Source organism: Etheostoma spectabile, chromosome 23, assembly GCF_008692095.1.
Source record: "Etheostoma spectabile isolate EspeVRDwgs_2016 chromosome 23, UIUC_Espe_1.0, whole genome shotgun sequence".
In the NCBI taxonomy this organism is placed as follows: Eukaryota; Metazoa; Chordata; class Actinopteri; order Perciformes; family Percidae; genus Etheostoma; species Etheostoma spectabile.
The window spans coordinates 22,092,411-22,109,407 of NC_045755.1; the positions used below are offsets into that span (position 1 = coordinate 22,092,411).

Genomic DNA, 16,997 nt, shown 5'->3' on the forward strand with positions numbered 1-16,997 from the left:
TCTATTTAGATGTTTTATAATACTTCAGTCTTATCTTATTTTGTTTATTTTGTATTTAAAGAATCAAACTTTTTAACTAGAGGGGATCGAACCTGAGCCGTGAGAACTCCAAGTCTGGGAGAAACCAAGAAATTGATGGTACTTTCACTTAACGAAACCAGCCCACGTTCAATACAAAACAACGGCGCCCGAAATATTTCCTCTAATTCGCAAGAACGAATGTGTTTAAAGCATATTAATATTTCTATGGACGAATTGCCACGTTGAATGCAACACGGCGCTGTTCCGGAAGATGACGTCGCTAGAAGGTGTGTTTCCGGAAGACGTGGCTGTTGCTGCTGTCTATGGTTGCTGCAGTGAGCAGCTGTCAACCAAATTATTGTTAGAGAAGTACTCGAATTCTACTTTAGTATTTTCTCTTTTTCTATTTTATCTTCACCCGTTTATTTGGCGTCAAGATGATTTCGCTCACGGACTCCCAAAGTAAGACCCTTTTCACCTCTGTATGTTGCTGGCCTCTTTATGAAACCGGCTAAATCTTAGCTGCAGCAGTTCCTTAACTAGCGTTAGCAATTAGCATGAAAGTTAGCTTTATTTTTCTCTCTTGTGGTGTTCCATAACTGTATCCCAAATGGCAGACCACCTCACTCCCACCAACGTTAGCTAGCTACTAGTTGTTTAGCTCCATGCCACGCTCCTTACGTGAAACTAACACACGTCCATGTTGTAATTTCGTATTTATAAAGCCTCAAATAAGTAAATACTTGAGGTCCAGTGAAGCTCAAGTGAAATAACGTTACTGTTTTCATTTTCACTGTGGCTTTCATTAGACATATTGACTTGAATTTATTTTACCTTTTTGTTTTAATATGTATTAATGGGTTTGCGTGTAGAGGTATCTAAACAAATTGTTGTGGTACTTAAAATACCGAACCCTTGCTGTTAAGTTAGAATTAAAAGTAAAACATTAAACAGTAGCCTATGGCATGGCATCATGCAGGACAAGTTGTCCTGGGTTTATCAGATGTATTTAGCTGGGAAATTGATTGTGGTCTGGCCAGGAAAGCAATGAAAACTAAATAGATAGATAGATTGATTGATTGATTGAAATGTATTTTGTACATTTCCTTTGTAAAAGAAACCAGAAAATCAGGTCATACAGTAAATAATAATATAGATACACAATAAATAAAAAAAACAAATCTAAATATGTTTTACAAATTCATCCTTGTACCCTGTGCTCATATGCACCTTTACAGTTTTAAAATGAAACTACTCCTGCCTCTTTGAGTGAACATTTTTTTGAATATTCATTGATAGGTCTTTTTTTTTTTTTTGCTTCCAACATTAATTGTGCTGTTTGAAATTGAACCAGGTCTGCCAACTTTAATACTTCTAACTATAAGAATAATTTATTTGTGTGATCCCTATACCCAGCATTGAAAATGATTAATAAATCCTCACCTGTTCTCCCTCTATAGCACATTTCTGTGACAAGAAATGTTGTTTATTCCTAATTGGCCACACATGATGAAAATGTCCCTTTCTAGGTGATTTTAATGTGTGCTTCAGAGTAAAGTCAGTGACATGCAAACAAATCATAGCCAATCATATATTGGTTGCCATGTTGTCCAGCTGTTCACGTGAGTGACAAACTTGAATGGAATAATTGAAACCCTGTGGTATTTGTGTGTCCTGTAGAGATTGGAATGGGATTAACAGGCTTCGGCGTGTTTTTCCTCTTCTTCGGGATGATCCTGTTCTTTGACAAAGCACTCCTGGCTATTGGAAATGTGAGTGTTCCTTCTTCATTAGACTGAAATGATGTGATGTTGAGAAATACCAAGGTAAAACTTAGCTGGGGCTGACACTGACTGCATTTCACTTATAAAAATAAGTTTAAAATGTTTTGTAATATCAAAATGGAGACCCATCCTCTGCTTTTCACAAAGTCATTTGAAGACTGGTCTCGCTTTGCCAGACCCTCCCCCAAAGTATGGACACAGGCTTATTACTGCTAACTAAAATATTAGTTAACATTAGTAATTAAACCTAAACAGCTAAAGTAAGTCAAAACTGTCTGCGAGCTGCTCCTTAGCATATTTTTACAAAAACGTCTGCTACGGAGCCATAACGTGAGGTATAAAGTAATGGAGCCTTTTATACATTGTTGTGTGTCGTGAACAATGGACAACCTAAACTTTTAAACGCTTCAGATGTAAAGTTATTTACTGTCAAAGTGGCACCAAAATGAAGGTCAGTCATTGGGATGCTAACGGCAGGTGAGTGCTTTGTAGCATTAAAATGGCGCCATAGCCAAGCTCACACCCGCTTACCAAGGGGGTTACCGTACGTACACACCGCCACCGACTTGAGCTGCAAAAAAGCTCTGGCCGCCCCGCCAAAGACGCTTGTCAAAAAGTACGGGGAAGCGTTGTGACGCTTTGGCCGCTCTGACGTGGCAGCGTTTTCTGTTCGACCGGGAGAAGCACACGCAGCCACGGCCAATACACTGACACTAGAAACCTTTCGAAATTACATATATAATGACAGAAGTTGTATTAATTGGTCGCAACGGGGTCTGTTAGCAGTTAGCTCGCTCGTTAGCCGCTGGCATGCCGCTATGGCTCGCTCGTTAGCCGCTGAGCCATAGCGGCGTGCAGGCAGAGCGAGCAGCCGCCGGACTAATCTAGTGACCTGTGCCGGACTTCACTGTGAGCGGATGTGACCGGCAGGTAGCGTTAACTTGTTCCTATGTACAAACAACGTTGTATTATAAACGAAAGGTAACCCAGCAACGGCGATTATGAGCTTGTCCTCAGAATTAATGTTTTGGTAGGAACGAAAGATTACATTGTTTGTTTCTCCAGGATCAGCCAGCGTGAAGGACGTCTATATTCCGATTGGCGGCTGGCGTTAGCCGCTGCTTGCAGCTGAACCGCGTCATAGCTCATTACCATAAAGTTGAAAAATTTCAACTTTCTGATTGACGCTCAACACGCTCAAAACGCCCAAAACGCGACGCCGACAGATTTGCCGCTCCTTGCAGCTGAGAGAAGCCGGCTTCCATTGAAAATGAATGACCTCCGGTAACTTTAGACGCTCAAGTCGGTGGCGGTGTGAACGTACGGTTAGCCTCTCCTCTCTAAGCGTAGCTCCCAAGGGGGGCATTTTAATGCTACGAAGCCATCACCTGCAGTTAGCATCCCATTGGTGGCGGAGTTCCTGAAGTTTCAATTGGCCAATATTAGACCACTCCCTTTTTTCACTACAGATCCTGTTTGTTGCTGGACTTGCCTTTGTCATCGGGCTGGAAAGAACCTTCCGCTTCTTCTTCCAGAAGCACAAAATGAAGGCCACCAGTTTCTTTCTGGGTGGTGTGTTTGTGGTTCTGATTGGCTGGCCCATCGTGGGAGTCGTGCTGGAGTTCTACGGCTTCTTCCTCCTGTTTAGGTAAGAGAAAAACAAAGGAACAAACTGAGAAACAGACACAGCAGACGGACAATACTCACTGCACCTGCACAGTGGGGTGTGAAACTGAGGGTATACACCTCTCAACCACTCGAGGTCCTCACTGGCAGGCTGGGAAAAAAAGATGTGTGTCATGGACGTTGCACGGGATTGTCTTCACACAACGGTGGATTTTGGAGTGACACGTTGTGCTCTATGTGCCATGTTTTGATTGTGTGTTGTAATTGTAATTTATCTATTTGAACAGGGACAGTGCACAAAAAACATGAACACAGGTTGTAGCAAATTGCTCGGCTTTCTACGTCACTAGCAAAGACCAGGTGGCTAACCGTAGCATGCTAGCGTTAGCTTGTTCTTAATGGCAAAACACTGCTACAACACACACTATTTGACCGTAATCTCCTAGATAACTACTTCCTGTCCCTGTTCAACAGGTATTCCACAAGTGTCCCTTGTCTAGAAGAAGTCTCCCAGCTAATCCTGCCTTGGACTGACCAAAGCTGGAGAAAGAGTTATCTAGCTGATGGGATCTTACCTAGCTACTGAGCATGTGCAAAGATAGTATAGAGTGAGATGTGTCACTCTGTAGCTAAAACAAGTGAGATGTGTCACTCTGTAGCTAAAACAAGTGCAATGTCTCCCTCTGTAGCTAAAAACATTGAGATGTCTCACTCTGTTGATAAAACAGAGACCTAAACACACAGGGAAAACAGGATCTGCAGCAATGTGCAGTGTGTGCTATGTGCAAAAATATGGTGTGGTTGTTTTTTTGTTTTTTTAAATGAAACCATTAAAACCAATTCTGGTACAACCTCAAAATACAATTATGAACCTGGAAAAAGAGCAGAATATGTGCGCTTTAAAGCAACTGAACTTTCTGGGCATCATTCTAAATTTACAAGATGCAGAGGAGTATCTGAAGGGATACACCCTTAGTTTTGGTCTCTGTGATGCTACACTAACACATTTGGGTACAGGTTGAGGGTTTTACAAGCCCTCAGGTCCTACCCAAAGACCCTTTTTTATAACTCACATCCTTCACAGGATCCAGGCCATAAATTGGGACAGAGTTAAAGATTTAATGGAAAAGGGATTGGTTAAAATCTGCTAGCATGGCTTAAGACTTGAGGTCATGTTTGCCATACAGTTTGACACATACATGTGGCTCATTCCAATAAATGTCAGTAGTAGAACAGAACACCCTTGAACACAAGGTAAACAACACAAAAGGCATTTTTATCAAATACGACCTTTTCAATGTTGAAAGCTGATAATCTATGAAATATACGGCTATAAATGAGACCAACAAGTAACTTACATTGCAGCCAATCAGCTTTTGTGTTATTGGTGCAAGTGTTTTTTCGGGTTGTATCACAGACATAAAATGGATTTTATTACTCAGCTGCTGAATTTAAGGCTTTGTGTATGTTGTGATAAAGGTCTTAAATTAAATTCATAATGGTCTTAAACGGTCTTAAATTTGACTCTGTATTAGGACTCTGACTAACTTGTCTGTCTCTGTCTCCCCCCCATTGCTGTCTCTATCCCTCTCACCACATCCAGGGGTTTCTTCCCAGTTGTTGTGGGCTTTATCCGAAGAATACCAGTCCTCGGCTCCATCCTAAACCTGCCCTTCATCAGTGCAGTATGTATTAGCTAGCTCTGCAGCAGTCATGCAGCTCTGCTTTGGTTACACACAGCATGGCTTTTTCTTGTTTATTAATCACTCAGTTTAAACACCAACAATAATAACAGATTATCCAAAGTGTCCCCGATGACCAATAATTGCTCAGCTTCTGCACATTACTGCTAGTTTAATAAAACAATGCTGAGATTTTTCTGGATTAGTGCCTGTAAATGTAGTAAGAGCTTCATTCAAAGGACTCAAAATCTAAGTATTTAAATAACAAAACAGTAGTCTGGAAATGAAGTGGGTCATCTGGGCTTTATCTCCAGTCTGTAAAACACATGGAGATTGTCACTGTTCTAGCACAATAGTGAGTTTTGTGGCTAGACATCATGCTCCATGCTGTTGTGTGCGAAGCTTTGTTTTGAGGTGAATGTCTCTGTCTTTGTTTTTGTTTTTTTATATATTAAAGCCTTCGTAAGGCTCTGAGGACAATCAGCAGTCGTGGTCAGTCACTGCCGATTTTCCCTTGCACGCTAACATATTCACTTTACAATATTCACAGTATCTCATCATGGAAGAGAAAGCATATGCTTATGTATAGCAAGCTGGCAACCCTTTTAAATATTTTATCTTAATTTATTCATATGGCTTTAAAGGCACACACCGCATGTGAAACAAGATTCCAAGGCAACTTTGAAGTTCAAGTAATTCATTTAACAGTACTTTCAACAAGATTGCAGATTTTCTCGGCCCACACTGATTTTAATATTTTTTAAAGTCTGACTTGCCGATTCCAATTTTCTGTTTTTCCCCTTAGAGTTGTAATTGACAGGATACACGTACGTCTATCTTTAATAGAAAATTCATATATGTTTATAGTAAAACATTGACAATTGTATCTGCACCAGGGTACAGGATCTTCTCTCACTTAAATAGGACAGAGCTTTTTTTGTTCAGATAAAATCTAACTGGAAATGAATTGCATTATATTCCACTTTCAAAAATAATAAACAGGTGTATGTTGGCCAATGTAGGCTTTATATTTTCATTATCTAAAACTATTTATTTAAACAAAACTATTTATGAATCATTAACGCTTGGCTCCCAGCTGATTGGTTCAGAGTCAACTCAACAACATTTCATGTTAACATTAAATCTGTTTTGATATTTGACTTCTTTGAAGGCTAATCCAACAGAAAACATATTCAGATTACAAATCCTCTTCAGTCTGTTGGTCATTAACATCAGCAACAGATCGCATGTAGAGCATTTTGACAGCTACTCTGTAATAATTAAAACCGCTAGAGACTGAGTACAAGCTGGTAAATTGGCCTTATAACATTTTCTTAAATCAGACATAACAGGATGTGAGTGTGTAACTTTCTGTTCAGACTGAACCCCCCAAAAATAGGCCAAGAGTGAACCAAAAGGAATTGTGTTTATCCTGTTCACCTGTGGTGTGTTCTCTTTAGTCATGCATGCCTTCCATTTAAAAATGCTTCAGGATAGCGGGCAGCATTGTCCTCCAGGCATCGATTTAATCCATTCTAACACTTTGCATATCATTGAAAGCTCACAGCTCTGTGTGTCAGATCATGCTTAGAAGTGACGCCGAAAAGCAACCAGACACTTAACACGTCTTTTTTTTTTTTTTTTCTCCTTTCTTCCAGTATGTGGACAAAGTGGGCGAGAGCAACACCATGGTATAACAGTGACTTTTTGTACCCAGAGAAGGCTGTTTGAGGACAGCAGGTTTTTTAAAACGCAATCTCCCATCAGGCTGATTAAAAACAGCTAAGGTTATACATTCAGATTCCTACATATGCATTCAGAAGCAAAGACTGCTTTCTGTTTGTCTGCAATTTCACTGGTCAGTGCTACCAATCAAGGGTGGAACAGAGAGAGCGTCGTACCACCAGTCTGTTACTAAAGGGTGAAGTTACTAAGGTCACTACAATAAATATTCCTAATGCTATTGATCACTTACCGTTGAGTGCATCTGGCATAAAAATGGAGGATGGAAGACCCCCTCAAAGCACCTTTGACTCCGTCTGCGTGACTTTCTTACTCTGTGGAACAAAAAGACAAAACCACTGACCCTCCACAAGGCTGAGAAGCGGATCAACAGCTTGCCATGTTGCCACATTTCCTTGCCTGTGCTTTGACTTAATTTGGACAAAAGCTTTTAAGTCCAGCAATTTGTCTCTTTGCAGAGATTTTGTGACTTTGTTTATTTTTGTCCCGCAGCTGTTTAAATAGCAAGTGTGGCGAATGTAGTATTTTCCCTTTTGTTACATGTAATTTCTGTTTTACGGTTGGCTAATGAGTACTTCTGTATAAATTATTTTTTTAAACGATCTGTGCTTTACTTCATGTATGGTGAGGTGCTATGGGATCATACTAGTATTTGGTACTATTGTCATTATTACTACTACTACTATTAAAGTCTGGTCACATCAGAAAGTGGCAACACCTAATTCATGCTGACACGTGGATGGTAAAGTTAATCAAGGTGGTGCTAGAAGCTTGATGCTGCAGTGCCCACTCATAAGGCTAGCACAGGTACAAAATTAGCACCAACTACCAGCCAGTTGACGGTAAAATATGCATGTGGCTGGTAGCTTTGCTTCACTCACCAGCCAAAAGAAAAGGTTATCTAGTGAGTGCCTGGTAAAATTTGAACATTCACTAGCCATTTGGCTGGTGGACAAAAAAGATAAAGTTGCACCCTGCTAGCTACTGTAAGCTACTGTAGCTGATGAGCTAACGGCCAACATGCTAGCCAGCCGGGAACCAGGTTACACCCCACCAGAGCTGGGTTACATGCTAGTGGGTTTCTCTCAAACTATTATCTTTTTTAAATGCTGGGGTTGCCAGGCATTTTTAACTGTTTTCCTAAGCCACATCATCAGGTTTTGGACTTCCTGTCTTGCAAGAAGCAGCCATTGGTTTCACTTAATTGTACACTACTAGCAGACACTTGAAACATATTTCACTGGAAACATTTAGTCATATTAGAAAAGTTAGCTAATTTCAGGGTAAGTAGCAACCTTTCTAGTGCAAGGAAAAATGTGTTTTATAAAATGTAATAAAGTGCCTGTGATGAAGTCCTCCAAGGCTGTCATATGCCTTTTACTCAAGAGTGGCTTCTGTAGTCTCACTCTGATAGAGTGCTGCAGAGAGGGCCATTCTTCCGGCAGGTTCGCCCATCTCTGCAGAGGCAACCCGCATTCTCTCCCAACTCGTAAAATGCGGCGTTATGGCTCTCAGCGTCAGGTACTGACTCAAAAATCTCACTAGTGTCTGTTTGGAACGCACCACGTATAGCAACAGCTCTGAATATAGCTAGCTGGTAGTATGAAAGACCAAAAGGGGGCAGGTTGGAGCTGTGGATGGATCAAACAGCACAGGAGTTTCACCCAAGAGATATGTCCAGTTCTTGTCCTGCGTGTCACTGAAACATAATTTGTAACCCCAAGCACATCTAAATGTGACGTTGAAGGCATTGACGCTAAAGGACAGTTTTTGCGTTAGTAATAAATGCCAAGCATCACATTTTGACGTGCTAGGAGTGAGAACGGGCAGAGGACTTTCAAAGCTCTCTTAGAGCAACCTTTGGGTTGTTGGTCACCTGCCTGACTAAGGCTTTTCTTCCCTGGTTATTCAGCTTGGCCAAGCAGCCAAATCTAGGAAGAGACTTACGGCCATTTATAAAACTTGTTACGCAAGAAAAAGTTGCATGAAGCAGAGTGAAATTTGCGGTCGCAACATTGAGATATTTGAACATTCCAATCCTCCTCTACTGTTCTGCATACTTTACCAGTGCCTCTAAAATCATTGCTTCCCTGCTCCCAACATCCCAGCCCTCACTGACACTGCCATCACACAAAGCACTCACCATAGCACACGACCCTAGCCAGCCTCTGAACTCGTGCTTCATTTTACTTCCATCAGGATCTCTGATCTGTAAGCTTGGTGCCCTCTGCCATTACTGCCCTCAACAAACTGAAGCAATAAAACTCAATGGACTCATGTTCTTGTAAGTGTTACTTGTGGCTATGCTTTTTTGTCTTTTGTCTTATCTATCTCTCTATACATAATGCATTCTCTGGAAACAAAGCTACCCAACCACTACGTTTTTTTTGGTAAAGAAATGCAGAATGACAGTAAAATAAATTAATAAACTATCTGTCTTGGACTCATGACCTCATTTCTTAAAGTCTTGGGGCTGCCCTGACAGTTAATGGTTTCACCGTAGACTCTCTCACATCATTGTATTGACAGGAAAATTCAGTGCCCCCCAGTCTCTCTCACTCATGCAGGCTTTGGGTAATTACATTCATAATTGGAAGTGTGGCATTTTGATTCATAAAACCCAGCTCTCATCTTGCTGAGTTCTGCTCCAGTGAGCAAGGTGCAAACACATCAATATTCCCACAGAAGGGGGAATATAACTCCGCATATCGATGGTGACAGCAAGAGCTAATGCACATTAGTCAATAACGAATGCTGAAGATACAACATGTGTAATTGAAAAACTACTCCGGTAAGCTGAAAGTGCTTATGGCAGCTGTTTTAATTCAGAAGTATTTACAGTACACTACAGCTCTCATTGAAAGGAGCTGAATCGATCGATGGCTCCGTTCATTCACTCTTCTCAACGCCCCCGTTCAAACAACGCATTGGCGTGACCTATTGCTGCTGGCATCATGAAGGAGAGCAGAGCGCAGAGGGTTCACCACCCCAGAGGATATAAATACAGGGAGAGGGCAAGTATCTTGAACCTTTTACTTTCTCATCCTTTCTGCTGGACACCGGGCTCACAGGATCTCCGACACCATGAAAGTAAGTACAATGCAAGAAAAGTTTTGGTTTAATTTGATGGGACTGCAATAAAGGAAATACAATTTTATTAAAGCATGTTAATTGCATTCTAAAAATTATAAATGGGAGCCCAAGATTCTTTTGGCATATAATGCATCATCTGAATGCTGATGGGAAAAAAGTAATACACTATTTTGCCCTTTAGTTTCAAAGTTTCTCCATGAATTTATTGCTTGGTTAAATTATTCGGAATGTCTCAATGCGTGGTTATTATGGTTCATGTTTTAACTTCATTGTAAAGTTTAATAAAAAATAAAACACATTGGAACATTGAAATGTATTGTTTAATTTCTTCCATTTCAGTTTGTTGAAACAAATGTACCTAATAATAATAATCCGAAGGGACCGCAAACATTATTTATATGAACAAATTATTTGAAGTAGTGTTAAGTAATGTTTAGTTTTGTGTTAAAATATTGACTCCAGAAAAAAATTTACTTTAAATAATGATTTTGAGTAATGACTACAAATGTAAACCGGATTTATTTATTTTATCTTAAATTATTTAGACCTGTTAGGTTTCACCATATGTAAAAACTCAAATGGTTTAATTGACGGGTTACCATGCAATTTTGTAGTCAACTAATTTGGGGTAACAGATTGAATCTTTCTTTTTGTTGCTGTGTTACAAATTATGATTTCAAAAGTTTGTTCCAATGTGCCTTTATGTTCCACAGGGTTTGAGGACAATCACTTTAACTTATGTCGGCCTACTCACCCTTTTACTGCTGGCCTCATTTATCTCGCAGTCGTGGAGCGCACCCAAGGTAAAGCTGCTTTAATTCTCTTTATTCAAATATAGACTATGAGGTTTTCACTCAATATTGGAAGAAAGACATCTCAAAACAATCAATTGCTAGCTAACAGAAAGGCAGGCTTACAAAGGAGAGACATTAAATGTATGCAAACATGTGTTTCTTCATTAAAGGGCTCTTTCCAACGGAGAAACTGGACCCCGCAGGCAATGCTGTACCTCAAGGGCACTCGTATGTTTATCTCATGATCCCATCTGTATGGAGACCCAAAGTGTTTAATATTAGATAAATAAATATAACAAAATGAACAAAAAGTCCAACAGACACACTGTAATACATCATGGCATTTTATTTGAAAAAGATTTTTTTCTTCTTCTAAAGTCTGTTTTATTTCCTAATGCCAGTCTGTGTCCATCAATCAAGACAAACAAGGCAGAGTTATGTTCACGTGACTTTGTAGAGTAGGTAGTAAAAGTAATAAAAGAACTTTTTTATTGTGCAAAGAATGAACTGATTTTGAAAAATGTATTGATTATTTTAGTCTTCCATAAACGTACACTGCATAATGTGTGTATGTTTACTTAAATTCATATTATTATTTTTCTTTTTCAAAACTTTTGTTGCTTTCCCAATGTTTTTTCACTCCACTTTTTTCAACGTTAATGCCATGCAATGGCATATTTGTTTTCCTTTTCAAATGCTATAAAATTGAATGAATCAACTAACCATCCACGTTATTTCTTTTGACAATTTGGTTGCAAGAAACCCACATTTCTGATACAGAAACTTGTTGAAAGCGGGTCACAGGACAACATGAGGGTTAAGAACACTCTGGGTCTCCATATTGATCGAGCCATACAAAGTAGTCCTTTAGTATGTATGTGTTTGAACATTACATTGCAGAGTGCGGGATGCTTCTTTTTCTGTTCTTTTTCCACTAGAAGGACGAAGATTCATCTCAGAGGACCGAAAAGAAGGCGATGTCTACGACACATTACACTTAGGTAAAACTAAGGTTACTAAGCAAAATTGGTTGTGTAGTTTTGGAAATACTTTGTCGATCTTCTTTATTGGATTGGGATAGTTAATAAGAATGTTTGCCCAAGAGGATGCCAAAAATGTCTTTGAACTGAAATCACCTATGGCCCATTATTAAGCAGAGTTTGGCGTTTATTCCCTGTCAGAGACTCGCAGTCGAAACACAGAGAAGCTGAGCGTGGACCAGGCGGCCACTGTCCTGCTCAACTTCCTGCAGCAGGCCCGAGAGGCAGGTGAGAGCAGCATCAGTAAGCTGCCACACAGCAGCTCTGACATACAGCACGCAGTATGCAGTTCATACTTAAGGGCTGAGGTTTGGTTTGTAGTAGTGAGGGAAGCAATGGAGAAAGCTTTCAGACACACAGGGGAAAGAAGCACAGGATTCCGACACATTGTCGTCCTCCTACACATCAAATTTAAGGATCTTGCTAATACTTCAAGATTAATTTCATTTATACTTTTATTGATAAAAGATGATCTAATTTAAAGTCAAATAGACAAATTAGTTTTAATAAAATTCCTCTAATCCAACACTTTAAAGACTTTCAAGAAATTCCAAGGAAATATTCTGTGTCTTTTGCTCTGTCATTGACTCAACACTTATATTTCATTTACTATTATTTTATAGGATATTCTAATTCCCTGATTTAATGTTAATTTCTTTTCCTTTCTCATAGCCGATGAAAACCGAGATGAGGTGTATATTCAGGAGCTGCCAGTGTGGAAGAGAGAATACTTCTGATCATCTTTCATACATTTCTAAAGCTGATAGAATCAAAAACAAAGATGTGTTGTCTAAGATTATGTAAGGGAGAAGAGCAGCTGTTTTGTAAATATGAATTCTCTATGTTTGAAATGTGGTGTTTTAATAAAAAGAGTTTGAAATCATAGCACTATTGGTCTGAATTTGCACGAGCTTTTGAAACTTCCTTAACAAAATATGTAGGGTATCTTTCTCCCATCACAAAGTGTCAGATAAAAGTACACACATACAAATGCATGTCAAGCCTTATACATCACTTTTTAGGTCAAATTTATGCAAAGGACAGATGCATTACATGCAGGGGCGGAGCCAGATGTTCTAGAAATAGAAATTTGATTGGAATAATATATCCACATATTAACATGACTTCAACTGTAACACCTGAACACTGCATGTTGCGAGTGTGTGAAAACTACATCAGTAAGCGAACACAGAAGTATAGCTAAAAGTAATGAACAAATGGTAGAAATACACTCACCTATAGGATTATTAGGAACACCATACTAATACTGTGTTTGACCCCTTTTGCCTTCAGAACTGCCTTAATTCTATGTGGCATTGATTCAACAAGGTGCTGAAAGCCTTCTTTAGAAATGTTGGCCCATATTAATAGGATAGCATCTTGCAGTTGATGGAGATTCGTGGGATGCACATCCAGGGCACGAAGCTCCCGTTCCACCACATCCCAAAGACGCTCTATTGGGTTGAGATCTGGTGACTGTGGGGGCCATTTTAGTACAGTGAACTCATTGTCATGTTCAAGAAACCAATTTGAAATGTTTCGAGCTTTGTGACATGGTGCATTATCCTGCTGGAAGTAGCCATCAGAGGATGGGTACATGGTGGCCATAAAGGGATGGACATGGTCAGAAACAATGCTCAGGTAGGCCGTGGCATTTATCTCTTCTGAGAGATAACTGAACAATAATCATTATACAATATGTTAGAAGCACACAGGGTTGAAACTTTAAAAATATTGTTGTAATTTAACTGGGCCTCATTCACCAACCGGAAATGTGTTTGTAAACCCCACATACGCACTTTTTATGAAGATTCTGACATTAACTAATGTTTTCTTATCTTAGATTCACTTAATTCTACAATTGTTTACAATTATAGTATTTTACTGTAATGCTTTCAGTTAACTTATATTGAAATTGTAAAAATTCAGGAGGACTTGCTTAACATCTGATTCACTTGTGGAAGATAGCCTTGGAGGATATGAAGCTGATATATAGTATATTGGGCCCTGGTCCATGTCCAGTTGCTCCGCTGACGGCCCACCTGAGAGTGCCGTCTCACCAATAAAGGCCCCAATGCACTGATCAATCTCAGATAACTCAGGGCCTGCATGGCCCCCTCCAGTGGTCAGCCTTTGTCTCTGTTTGGCTATCGATTTTTTTGGTCTCTGATTTTAAGTCAAACCTTTTCTTTTATTTTTTTACATCTTCAATTGAGCCACATTAACCAGAAAGAGTTCACGGAATCCGTGATCTCTTCCATGCCTCTGTTTTGTCGGTGGCTTTAAAACCTTGTTTCGTGACGGACCTGGATTAGGGTATATTCCAAAACAGCACTTTCAAGACCATTTATTTTATAACATGTTCAGGCCTTTTATCTTTTTTTAAATCCACAAACTTTGAAATTTACCTGTTTCAGTAGAATTTCTATTTCAGAATTACTGAAGTTCTGTTTTTGTTTGGTGATCGGTGGACCACCACCGTCTGTATGTCTTTTGAACATTTTCCAATTTTTCTTGCACATGCCCCTGAAGTGTCATGTCCTTATATGGGCATTTGCAGGCGTTTTGTTGTGCACAATTAAACTGAACTTCAGAAAAGGAGTCTGGGTTTTGTGATGGACCTGGATTAGGTTATATTCCAAAACAGCACTATTAAGACCATTCATTTTCATAACATATTCAGGCCTTTTATTGTCTTTCTTAAATCCACAAACTTTCAAGAAACTAAGTGTTGTTTATTTTTTTATAGATTCATCAGAAACACTGGGTGACTGACTAAACCTGCAGCTATTAAATCTCAGTTTCCTGACTCCCCAGGTTGCTTCTTCTTGCCCTCTGGCACAGTACCCAGCACAAAGGGAACCTTGATGTTCAGTCGGTCCCTCTCAGCCTCCTCATCTTCATCGTAAGGCTCATCATCGTCATCATCGTCCTCCACATCACTGTGGTGGGGAGTGGAGTGGATGGAGGCAGAGGGAGAGGGGGGCACCGAGTATGGTCGGGGGTAACGGAATCCCTCTGTCTGTGGAGACAAAATTACTTAATTACTTGCTATACGTTTTATGAAGTATATCGTACTATTTTCTTTCTTCTAAGCAGCTTTCGGTTTATGTCTAAACCACCTGGCAGAAACTTCAAACCTGCTATGAATAGATTCAGATCAGTTGCTTCATGGAACAATGGCAGTGAACGCTTTTTGAACTGCTCTGCTTCCGGAAAGTGATTTTCTCCATTCAATTGCTACAATGTTGTTTCAGAAAATGCTTAAATAAAGAGTTTTTAGCTTGGACTTGTGGCTTCTACTGGGGCATAACCCATTGTATTAAAATCTCGTAGCACATGGTAAGTCTGCCTTGGATGGTTTAGAAATCATAGCTATCGATCAAAATCCTTATGGAGAAAATTAATTGGATTTTCAATTCCGGAACCACACTGTTGAGTTCTATTGTCCTCAGTTGGTTCATTCATGTGCTGAAGCTAAAACTTCAGAGATCTCAGACTATTTTGGTCTTTTCTTCTCATTTTCCCATCAATTTCATTAATCCCTTCTTTTCCCCTCTTTCTTCCTTTCTCTCCCCGTTTCTAGCCCTCTGTCCTCTTCTTTTTTACCTTCTCGCATTTTCATTCTATTCCTTACCTGCCCTTTCTTCCTTTTGCCTTTTCCTTCTTTCCTCCTTGCTTACATATTTTTCCTTCTTTTTCTCCTTCCTTTCAATGTTTTCCTCACCTCCTTACTGCTGTCCTCCTCTCCTTTTCCAATTTTTCCTTTATTTCCCTCCATTTCATCTTCTTTCCAACTCTCCTTTTTTCTCTTTGTTTCTCCCCCCTTTCCTTTACTACACTCCTGCATTCATTTTCTTCCTATTTACCTACTTCGTTCCTTTATTATCACTTTCTCTTCTCTTGTTTTTTCCTTGCTTCTTCCCCCCTTTGTTTTCAACTAGATCATTTTAACTCTTGTTTTGTACCGTTCATGTGTTAATGGCAAAGTAAAATGTAATTTAATTGTGACTTTAAAAATTAAATTTGTATCAAACCTGACAATTGTGTGTTAGATATCAGTCATAGCAAGTGAATCAAAGAAGGAAGAGCAAAAGGAGAGACGGGGAGTTTTGTTTTATGTTACTCTACAGGGATCGGCATCAGCACACTCCATGATGTCCTGTCAATCATCCAAATGTTAAACTGTCAATTAAAACCTGACAAATCCCAAACTATCCACTGTGTGCATTGGTCAGTACATGAGAGGGATTCTGTACATGCATGTGCAGTTAAAGGAAGACATTGTTACGGGTTCTCAGAGAACCGCCAAAATAAAATATTGTGTTTAACAACTCAAAATTGTGTGAAGTTGTTGCTTACTTTTTTCCAGTCAAAACTCTTACTATATAAAATGAATTAGCCTGGCAGGCAGGTGGCACTTTCATGCTTGGAAAATAGTATAATGTGTCTCAAATTTAAAGCCCTGGTTCTATAATAAACTGGTCTGTACATTATTGGTAAAATAAATAAATAGCTGCTATTTGTAGCTCCAAATCGGACACAGACTTTTAAAATCCCCCCTCTTCCTCTTAGTCGTTTTGTGGACAATCAATTGAATTTTTTGGGTCACCTCATACCGAGATTCTGATACTAAGAAGTGTCATCCCTGGCCACCCCTCTGGACCCGTCTCTGAGCACTCTTAAGCAGTCACAAGGACTGCAAGACAGGGGCACTGGTCATTTTAAATGAAAGGCAATAGGGGAAAAACCACCACATCCAAGAATTTTTTAATCCTTTCCTGATATACAGTAGATGAGTTTAACTGCATATTGTACAAGGAGATGGAAAAAGTCCAAACTATTACCATTATTAAACTAACTAATTTAGATGACTGGTGATCATTCTCTAGGATGGTCATTTATTTACAAAGTCCCTCATTTTCTTGCACAGTATTTCTCACCTTCAGAGGGGCCATGGAGTCGGTCTTGAACTGGTCTGGGAACGCTCTGTTAAGTGCGAGATGGCGGGCGTGTATGTAGAACTGCAAATCACAAGTCAGCAGAGATGTACATCAACAACTAAACATTTGATCTGGTCAAGTTTTTATCCTTTGTCTTGAGATTTTTCAAAAGGCATTTTACGATTTTGTTACTAACTGCAACACGACAAAGGATACGGGTTAAAGGCAAAAAGGAATACTCTAAAGAAGACTTCTTGTTTCTGTCCCACAT

At 39.5% G+C, this 16,997-nt stretch overlaps 2 protein-coding genes across 5 annotated transcripts in view; one reads left to right on the forward strand and one right to left on the reverse strand.

The window, feature by feature from the left end:
- Positions 1 to 280: 280 nt before the first annotated feature.
- On the forward strand, positions 281 to 12,638 carry LOC116672901 (vesicle transport protein GOT1B). Of its 3 annotated transcripts, XM_032504888.1 has the most exons (7): positions 5,571 to 5,605; positions 6,772 to 9,946; positions 10,663 to 10,752; positions 10,914 to 10,971; positions 11,682 to 11,744; positions 11,925 to 12,011; positions 12,456 to 12,638. In XM_032504888.1, exons 2-7 carry the CDS (start codon positions 9,941 to 9,943, stop codon positions 12,518 to 12,520), a joined length of 369 nt encoding a protein of 122 aa, XP_032360779.1. In that variant the 5' UTR covers positions 5,571 to 5,605; positions 6,772 to 9,940; the 3' UTR covers positions 12,521 to 12,638. The 3 variants fall into 3 exon arrangements, with proteins under 3 accessions (XP_032360778.1, XP_032360777.1, XP_032360779.1); XM_032504887.1 differs by lacking the exons at positions 10,663 to 10,752; positions 10,914 to 10,971; positions 11,682 to 11,744; positions 11,925 to 12,011; positions 12,456 to 12,638 and adding exons at positions 281 to 483; positions 1,702 to 1,793; positions 3,275 to 3,453; positions 5,035 to 5,116 and having other exon boundaries at positions 6,772 to 7,578; XM_032504886.1 differs by lacking the exons at positions 5,571 to 5,605; positions 10,663 to 10,752; positions 10,914 to 10,971; ... (1 more) ...; positions 11,925 to 12,011; positions 12,456 to 12,638 and adding exons at positions 284 to 483; positions 1,702 to 1,793; positions 3,275 to 3,453; positions 5,035 to 5,116 and having other exon boundaries at positions 6,772 to 7,578.
- A 1,806-nt stretch (positions 12,639 to 14,444) lies between these two features.
- The window catches only part of gys2 (glycogen synthase 2), a 45,452-nt gene continuing 42,899 nt past the window's right edge, over positions 14,445 to 16,997 (reverse strand). For both annotated transcript variants that reach the window (XM_032504869.1, XM_032504868.1), the window contains 2 exons: positions 16,727 to 16,807; positions 14,445 to 14,805 (listed from right to left, as the gene is read on the reverse strand). In XM_032504869.1, the coding sequence (XP_032360760.1) occupies positions 14,581 to 14,805; positions 16,727 to 16,807 (306 nt within the window). In that variant the 3' untranslated portion in view covers positions 14,445 to 14,580. The remainder of the gene's footprint in view (positions 14,806 to 16,726; positions 16,808 to 16,997) is intronic.